General features: G+C 42.8%; 1 protein-coding gene across 1 annotated transcript; it reads left to right on the top strand.

Moving 5' to 3' along the window:
• The first annotated feature begins 483 nt into the window (after window positions 1-483).
• DNAJC9 (DnaJ heat shock protein family (Hsp40) member C9) lies at window positions 484-7808 on the top strand. Its single transcript, XM_088475735.1, has 5 exons — window positions 484-798; window positions 3907-4047; window positions 5100-5354; window positions 6275-6361; window positions 6452-7808. The coding sequence occupies exons 1-5, from the start codon at window positions 616-618 to the stop codon at window positions 6575-6577; spliced, it is 792 nt and encodes a 263-aa protein (XP_088331861.1). The 5' UTR covers window positions 484-615; the 3' UTR covers window positions 6578-7808.
• Window positions 7809-9471: the final 1663 nt, after the last annotated feature.

Genomic DNA, 9471 nt, shown 5'->3' on the forward strand with positions numbered 1-9471 from the left:
CTTTAATAGATCAAGTGAAATTGACCTGCATGTTCAGTCGACTGATGAGACGATCAAACGACCAGCGGTAATGCGCATCGTTGATCGTTAACGACCAAACACTGCACAATTTATAAACGATTTTTAAACGATTGAACGATAACGACGTTATCATTCAATCGCCTGCTAAAATCGTGTAGTGGATGCCCCCCTTAACAGTTCTGGTTTTAGTGATATCCATGATTGTGCACAGATGGTTAAATCCAAATAACTGAGGTACTAATTAAGTCACTTGTAAGGCTATCCCTAAAACCTGGACTGTTGGTGTGCCTTGAGGACCGTGGTTGGGAACCCCTGGCTTAGAACCTCTGCTTGCCGTATTATTATCACAGTCAGCATAAATAATAGCACTGCTATCAGGTACTGAGCGATGTCCACTCTGTTTGCTCAGCTCAGTGCTATGTTACACATGAAGCTGTGTGAGGGAGCAGTAGGCGGATGTGACGTATAATTACCAGCCAATGGCGACGTTACCGCTGAAAACCCGCCAAATCCTGTCATCCGCAGCCGGTGATTATTGTTATTATTAGTGACTGAGCGGCCGCTGCTGTCCCCTCTCCCGCTCACAGGCGCAACATGCCCGGCCTGCTGGACAGCTGCGAGCGCCACTTCGGCAGCTCTGACCTCTACACGGTGCTGGGAGTGCGCAGGACGGCCGGGGAGCCGGAGATACGTCGCGGCTACCACAAGACCTCCCTGCAGGTGCATCCCGACCGGGTCCCGGAGCATGAGAAGGCGGAGGCCACGCTCAAGTTCCAGGTACCATCACCGAGTATACTACACTGCGTTGTATGCCTGTACCCCGGTCACTGTCCATGCTGCGTGTGCGTCACCAGCTGCCGTTATCCCGGCCTACTACCTTCATGCCAATAGCTGATCCCCCGCCCGCGTCTGGTGTCATTGGGAGCGGGCGCATTATGCTAGGGGAGAAGGTGTGCAGCTTGTCTCCTTCTGGCCCCCATTACCGCATCATACGTGTATGCGCAATATATACATATATACACCACCTAGCACCCTAGTTCAGTGGCAAACGTGTCCAACGGTGCCGATTTGATATAAAACCGGATGAAAACAAGCAGCAGCACTCGTTTCTAAAATAAATAAATAAATAAAATATATATGAATGATCCATTGGGCTGGCACTCCCTCCAATGCACAACAAGACACTGTGGGGCCCATTTATTAATGATCGCATTTTGCAATGCGATCAGGGCATGCAGTACCGCCTCCTATCTGCCGGATGTATTATCCGCGACATGCAGGGAGACGGGCTCCGAAAAGAGCCCGTCCCTGCGATGTCTCCGGAGGGCAGTCGGGGCTTCTGTGCATGCGCGGTCCCACGGACTGCACATGAGTGGCGCCCATTGCCGGCGGAGGGCTGATATGCGGTAAGTCCCCATAGACTACAGTGGCTATCTTTAGATAGTGTTAGCTGCTGGGGCCAATATCGGGAAAGCTTCGCATTCCCGATATTGATACATTTTGCAGCATCGCATCCCCCATAGAAACCTATGGGGGAGGCGGCTGCTGCGGTCCCTCCTTTATACATCCGGGGGATACTTAGTATTTGAGGTAAACCCCCGAAAACAGGTGTTTTCGGGGCATTTACCTCAAATTCACTTTGATAAATGGGCCCCTGTGTGTGTCTCTATTTCTACTTGGAAATCCGATGAGTGCTGCTGCCAATGGTGGTGTGTGTGTGTATATATATATATATATATATATATATATATATATATATAGAATTTTTTTTTTTTTTTTTTACAGTAAGGTACTGAAACAGCGCTCAATCCCATATGTTTCTGTGTAAATGCAATTACTTTATATCAATATGAATATTATGATCCACTATAATCCCGTTTTTGTGGTGGCAGCTGTATGTTCTCCAGAAAAATCAGTAGTTGTATGATCCCGGAAATTTATGGAAAACAAAAGGTGAGAACAAGCGCCTATATAGTGTAGTATTAAGTAAAAAACAACCTTGTTGGAATCTAGAAACAACCCAGCGGACACCCTGAGGCAAAGCTGTTTTATGCTGATTATCTATTTCCGGTTGTTCTCTCTTCTTAAACCCTATATTTGGAGTATATAACCAGCTGCTTGTGGGTATATAAGAGGACCAACCTGGTGAAGCCCGAAAAAGGACTTATAAACAAATGCCGCCTGTTCTGGGTCATTATGGTATGCATGCCATTTTCTGAGTGTGCTGCATTTTTTACTTACTACACTATATAGGCGCTTGTTCTCACCTTTTGTTTTATATATATATATATATATATATATATGTGTGTGTAGATAGAGATATATATATATCTATCTATCTATCTTTCTATATAGGTATAGATATATGATGGACTGTTCAGCATTACACACACAGACGACAGACACACTGATAGGGCACTCACAGACTACACATACACACACAAACTGATAGACACTCAAAGACTACACAAACACACACTGACAGACATACAACACACTCCTTTCACTTACAAACATGAAAGCAGGCAAACTACTGCATCATTTAATATAGAACCCCTCCCCCTGGCACCCACTCCTTCACCTGCAGCTCCAGGTGAGAGCACCGGGAATAGTCAGCACCCGGCGGCAGCTCAGTTTCTCAGCCGCCTCTCACAGTGCCCCATCATAACTGCCTGGGAGGAGCTGTGTGCTGCCGCTGCAGCTCCCCCTACGTTCAGCCAGCAGCCAAGCCCCAGCTAGTTGTAAGCTTAACGCCCGGCCCGGCTGCTCCTTCTCTTTAGTAAAAAAAAATAATTCAGCCGGGCAGCAATGGAGCAGCGGCCAGGGGGGGGGTTTCTAGGTACTCGGAAAACCCCCCTGCGTGCGCGTATGTATTTAGGTGATTGTGTTGTGCTCTATGATCTCAAACCCCGTTTATACTAAACAAAATGTTTTTCCGTATGCTACTAAGAGCCATATTTACTTCAAAAGTGTGAATGTTCTCCCTCCCTCCATCAGCTGGGATCCAGGCGGTCAGAATCCTGACAGGGTTAACATGCTGACACTTTGTTGTCAGTATGCTAACCCTACCCCTGTCCTTATCCTCACCATCCCTTCCTGGTGTCTAAACCTAACCCTCCCCCTAGTGCCTAGCTCAGTGGTTCACTAACAGTCCTGTTTTAGTGATATCCATGATTGTGCACAGATGGTTAAATCAAAATAACTGAGGCACTAATTAAGTCACTTGTGCTCTAGTATGGCTATCCCTAAAACCTGGACTGTTAGTGTGCCTTGAGGACCGTGGTTGGGAACCCCCTGCTCTAGGGTGACGTGATTTGAAAAAGTTTGGGAACCACTAGCCTAACACCTAACGCTCCCCCCAACCCTGCTACTTACCTTCGACATTCAGGCGGTCAAGATGCAGGCACTGGAATTCTGACCAGCGTTGGAATTCTGGCACCAGTAATGCAAGGGTCGGCATCCAGACCACCAGGATGTTGAACGCATACCATACACACATCCATCAAAAATGTATTCCTGATAGGATATGGCTGTCGAATACTTTTAACATCGATGGCAGAAAACCAATGGTTCTCTGCCATCGATGGACTAGTGGGAGCCGATTTTTTTTTTTTCTGGATGGAGCATAGCCCCGCCCCTGTTCTTTATTGGCCCATTGTTCGACACTGCAGCGGTGGCCATTGAGGGTTGCAAACATCGTTGTTTCACCATAGATAGTTTGCCACCAATTAACCCATCGATGGACACTCCTCCGATGGCCATTCCTAATTCCTGGAGAAACCAATATATCTCCAAAATATAAACTCGAGTCCAGGTCTGAGGGGGCTTAGCATGACCCCCATGCCCTCTATGCTTTACCAGCTGTTATTTTTTTCCCTCTCTCAGACACTTGGAAAAGTTTATTCCATTCTCAATGACAAGGAACAGCGAGCTCTGTACGATGAGCAGGGAATTGTTGACGAGGAGTCAGATACTGTCTGTCAAGACCGTAACTGGGAAGAGTATTGGCGCTTACTGTTCAAGAAGGTAATTGTGTTTACTATCTAACTTTAAGTGGAGAGCTTCTGTCAAAAGGAGTTGAAGAGTAGTCATTTAGCTTGTGGATCTTTAAATTACATGGGTGTGCAATTCCAGCCTGCCTACCTTACACCTCCGTATGGCAGACCCCTTGTTTTAATCTGCAGGGCAAACCCTTTTCCTGCCTCCCAGGAATGTCCAGACTAAAGAATTTAAGAGGAAGAAAATGCATCGAAAGGTACAAGTCCTAGTGATGGGTGAAAATGAGTTCTAATATGTATGTTACATATAATGTGCAGTTATAAAAATGACACACACCCAGGTAAACTGAATCCATTTCATAAATAACTATAGAGGTGATGCACAGCATATTTTTATTTTCAAACTTTAAATTTTTTTTGTACAGCTAGAAGCTATATGCAGATGGGGGATGAAAACATGGGGTAGAGGGAAAATACTTTTTATTAAATGCTACAGAAATAAATCAATGAACAAAAGCATCATTATGAAAGTGCTTGGGTCTACCACTGCTCAGTCCATGAATGGGGCTAACTTGAAATTGTAGTGAACAGGCCATCCTAGCATATATACAGAACAATTATGGTGCTGGAAGATTTCTGTCAATCTGAAGCTCACACACAGGCCGGTATCCAATTAGCCCCTCAAAATTTTCGAATGCGACTAGCAGGAATTTTTTTGCGATTTTTACCAGATGTCCTTTTTTTCGGGCTATCCAATTAGCTAGAAAAATTTTCCTATTTTTGCCCAGAAACGCATAGAATCTATGATAAGTTCATGGACCTATGTGTTTTCGTGATCGCGGCAGGGAAAACATGGCACTAATCGGAGATTTCCTTTTGGGACCTTGGAAAACATGTCCTGGAAAAACAATCCGCGATAAGTGCTGGCGTTGCGGGGCTAATTGGATAGCCCCAGAGGATAACGGCCATAGAACTTACTAGTTTCTCTTTTCCTAAAAGATTTCTGTGTGTATGTGTGTATATATATATATATATATATATATATAATATATATATATTTATATTTATTTTTTTTTCCAGATAACTGTGGAAGATATAAAAGCATATGAAGAACAGTACAAAGAAACAGAAGAGGAGAAGGCAGACATCATTCAAGCATATTTAGACTATGAAGGAGACATGGATGACATTATGGAGCATATACCACTTGCTACTTTTGAGGATGAACCAAGGGTCAGAGAGATTATTCAGGCTGCCATTAAAAACAAGAAGGTTCAAGTTTATGATGCTTTTGTAAAAGAGTCCAAGAAGAAACGGGAACGGCGCCAGAAAAGGGTAAGGACTACGAAGGTATCGGCTATTGGAATAAAGCATAAATGGCGTTTAGATTCTGATTGGTCCGTCCTTAAAAATTCCTCCAGTTTTTTGGCAGGGATAGAGTGAAATTTAGTGGCATTTTTTCATAGATATGCTGCAGGTATAAAACATGAGCTAAGGATAATTAAATAAAAAAAATTATTCGTATCTAACAGCTGCTGATTATTTGTTCATAGTTATTGAATTTCAAACATTGAAAGCAGGGAAGATGGTATTTTAACAGCAGGAGACTTATACGTGTATAACAAAAAACAGCCATGTAGGGAGACCTTTGTTAGGTATATTGTATTTATATATTACACAATCTTACAGTGGTTGTATGCTATTACATCTTCCTGAGTTTAGGATGCTAAAAGACAACCTCTCAATCTTGTTGCCTCTGTTGTAAGAAGTGTTACTTGAGAAAAAATGTAATTTACTACTGCTTTAGAGATGTTTAAAATGTCTTGCTTTTTGAAGCAGAGGAACATCAGGGCAATGTCTCACTGATTACACTGAAAAATAAGGAAATAAACAGTAAATAGACTGTGGATGGGAAATCTAGTTTTTAGAGCAAAGACAGCCACACACATACATATCCAGCTGATAACATGGGGCGTAACTAGGGCATGACATTTGCGCCTTTCTGGACACAAGTTGATTGGGAACAACCATTTGTGGCCGCCTTCAGAATCGCAGTGTGCAACCATAGCAAAAGTAAACAAAAACCAAGTGGTGATTGTTCTGAAACTGCTTATTACAGGTTCTGTGTATAGTGTTTATTTAATGAAGGCTTGAGATTGTATTTTATTTGTAACATTTGTACCCTTATGCAGACCTTTATGCAACTTGAAAGCAGAGCTTGATCTAAATATGGTTAAAACTATTGTCTGTTTCAGGCTCATGAAGAAGCTAAAGAAGCTGAGGCACTGATGAAGGAAAAGGGGCTAGGTGATGGGGAAGATGACTTAAAAGCTTTGATTCAAGTAAGAATGACCCCAGCTCAAACCCACGATCTGTGGAATTTGTTTTCTTCTATATTGTTAATTTTTAATGTATTTTAAATCCCCTTCCAGAAAAGACAAAAAGATCGAGAAAAGGACATCGATGGTTTTATGGCACAATTGGAAGCAAAGTACTGCACCAATAAACCCAAAACAGGAGGGAAAAAGTCCACAACAGCAAAGCGAGGAAAAAAGTGAAAATGTTACCATGAAACCGGATGTGTTCTAATGTACAGTAAATGTCAATTTGTCTTCTGTTTTATAGCACTTTTCCATTATGTCTGGGTTATCTCCAGTGGCTAACTATATATGGATAGTCACATTATTCCAAGATAATGTGTTTAGAAGCCAGTACTGACTGCATATGTGTCCCTCCTGTACCCTCTTTGCTGGATGTAGGCTATGGATGACTTGTATGTCCAGTAAACTAAACTCTAATTTGGAATAACTGGAAAACAGATGTGTAGGGTGGTCTGGTGTTTGGGTCACATGATGGTTTCAATATTATGATATATGTAAATAATAGAGAAGGTGCGTACACACTGGGGTGATAAAGTGGACGACTGAACGATATCGTTTAGTTGTTCACTATATTGTCCATTTTTTTTTTTTTACACCAAAAACGTTGAACAATAACGATGCGCGTTCCCGCGGGTCGTTCGTCATTGTCCATCGGGCAAACATGCAGGCCGTCAGGTTGCTGCATGTTGAGGAATGGGGGAGAGAGCTGGGTGCTGAACGATATCGTGAATATCATTCAGTGGGTGTGCTCAGTGTCATGAACGACATTGAGCACACCCTGCCAGGGACACACTAGACGATATCGCTCTGGGAGCATATCGTCTAGTGTGTATGCTCCTAGAAAGAAAACCGCATAACACAGTGGGCTTGGATTAACACTTATTTTTAGTCCAAGAGCTAAACCTATATTTCTTTCCCATACGAATGCTACGCCCGATATACTTGTTATAGCTAATGCCCCATTCTACCACCACAACAGAATTCAGTCAAAGCGGGAATAGTTTGCCATATTTATACTTTAAATTCTACTGCATAATGGGCCGGTCCAACTTACATCACCAGAGCATCTTTCCAGTTAAGAGAAAGTGGTTTCAGAGACCTGCTGTAAGAGCAACACACACATATTTATTACCAGCAACTTGTAAACTAATCTGGTATATTGCAAAATATAACTATAGAAGAAACTGTTGTTGGTTAAAGACATTTCATTAATGAAGATAATTTGGCATATACATTTATTTATTTTTATTTTTTTTCAAAGCCATACATTTAGGAAACTCCCAAAACTGTAACTGGAAGAAAGTAGTTTTTGTACAACCTTTAGTGTATTTGGTTATTTGTAAATTTCTTATGTGTCTTTACCATTGTCCTTCAGCGAAGAAACCAATATTAAAGTCCTTTTATTGAATGCAAGTTATTTATTTTAACAAATAAAGATCTTAAGTGATATGGCAGTACTATTATAAAGCGGTTTATTTCTTCAATTTTGAGATACCAAAAAAGAAAAAAACCTGGCACTTTTGAAAACTTTCAATGTGATGTGGCTCATAAATCAGCCAACTTAATGACTGCTTTGGCTTTCTAACTAACTTTTCTAATAGACTAGGAACGGGTTTGTATAAGCGAGAGCTTCCCAAACTCTCTCCTTAAGGCACCCTAATGGTCCAGGTTTTAAGGATAACAATGTTTGGGCACAGGTGACATAATTATTACCTGTCTTTTGCTTTAACCATCTGTGCTCAACCAATATCCTTAACACCTGGACTGTTAGGGTGCCTTGGGGACCGTTTTGGAAACCTCCGGTATAGGATATCTAGCGTTTTACAAACTGTCATTACAGTCCTGGTTTTAAGGACATCCATGCTTGAGTCCAGATGGTTAAATAAAATTGCCTGAGGTACTAATTAAGTCTCATGTGCTCAAGCATGGATATCCTTAAAACCTGGACTGTAATGGCGGAGCTTGGGAACCTCTGGGCTATATAACCTTCTATATCAGGGGTTCCCAACCACGGTCCTCAAGGCACACTAACAGTCCAGGTTTTAGGGATAGCCATACTTGAGTACAAGTGACTTAATTAGTACCTCAGTTACATTGATTTAACCATCTGTACACAGTCATGGATATCACTAAAACCAGGACTGTTAGTGTGCCTTGAGGACTGTGGTTGGGAATCACTGTTCTATATACTGCTTCTTGCAGAAATGTTTTCAGAGGCCTCCCAATATCTTTAGTCAAGTGCAACTACACTTGGTTCTTTCTGGTTTGTACATTGCTTTTCAATTGCTAAAGCTCATTAATAGAATCGCACTAGGTCACACATTTAAATACTTACTAGTAAACTGACAGCTGCGGGGGGGGAGGGTTAGGTTTAGGGCACCCTGGTGGGACTCAGAGTTAGACACCCCCCTGGGAGGGTTAGGCTAGGGGCAGGGAGGGTTAGGCACCCCCCTGGGGAACTTTGGTTTAGGCAGCGGGGGATTAGGGTTAGGCACTTGAAGGGCGGGGTGGTTAGTCAATACTTATTGACGATCAGGATTTCCAGCGCTGTCGGGCTTCCGCGGCCGGGAACTCTGCTTTGGTCGGCCAGGCGCTGCCGGGAATCCATACAGATTCCCTGTGAATAACTACTCACAATGGAGGTGTGTGTGTGTCCAGTTAGGTATGTAAAACTGAAGTTCTGAGGGTGGCAAATTCTTACTACCTCCCCAACCACCCTTGAACTTTTACTCATACCACTTTCAGACATACGACTCTGGAATTTACTGGCTCAGACCCAGGTTCTTCACCTCCGCGAAAACCTGTTTTTTGTTTTTTTTTCTTCAGGCTCCACAGGGAGACCTTGGGGAGTAGGTGATGGATAGGAAATCTGGGCACTATGTAGTTAAATTTTAACTCCCAGGATGCATCGGGTCCACTCTCCCTATACCCCGCCCCCGAGGCACCTCAGTTTCATTGGTGCCCGGGCTGCAGTCGGGTCACTGTAAACGCAGGGGGCTGCAGCCCTTAAAACTTTTCTTACTAATTTTTTTTCTAAAAGCTCACAGCAGCAAACAGTCCATAGGACGTCT

The sequence above is a fragment of the Taudactylus pleione genome, unplaced genomic scaffold, assembly GCF_031769625.1.
Source record: "Taudactylus pleione unplaced genomic scaffold, aTauple2 ptg000016l, whole genome shotgun sequence".
Lineage (NCBI taxonomy): Eukaryota > Metazoa > Chordata > Amphibia > Anura > Myobatrachidae > Taudactylus > Taudactylus pleione.

What these genes read in the sequence shown, in the direction of transcription:
- DNAJC9 (XM_088475735.1), top strand. Translation starts at nt 616, where the DNA reads ATGCCCGGCCTGCTGGACAGCTGCGAGCGCCACTTCGGCAGCTCTGAC. An exon ending in GGGAACGGCGCCAGAAAAGG is followed by an intron (nt 5,355 to 6,274) that starts GTAAGGACTACG and finishes TGTCTGTTTCAG; the next exon opens with GCTCATGAAGAAGCTAAAGA. An exon ending in ACTTAAAAGCTTTGATTCAA is followed by an intron (nt 6,362 to 6,451) that starts GTAAGAATGACC and finishes ATCCCCTTCCAG; the next exon opens with AAAAGACAAAAAGATCGAGA.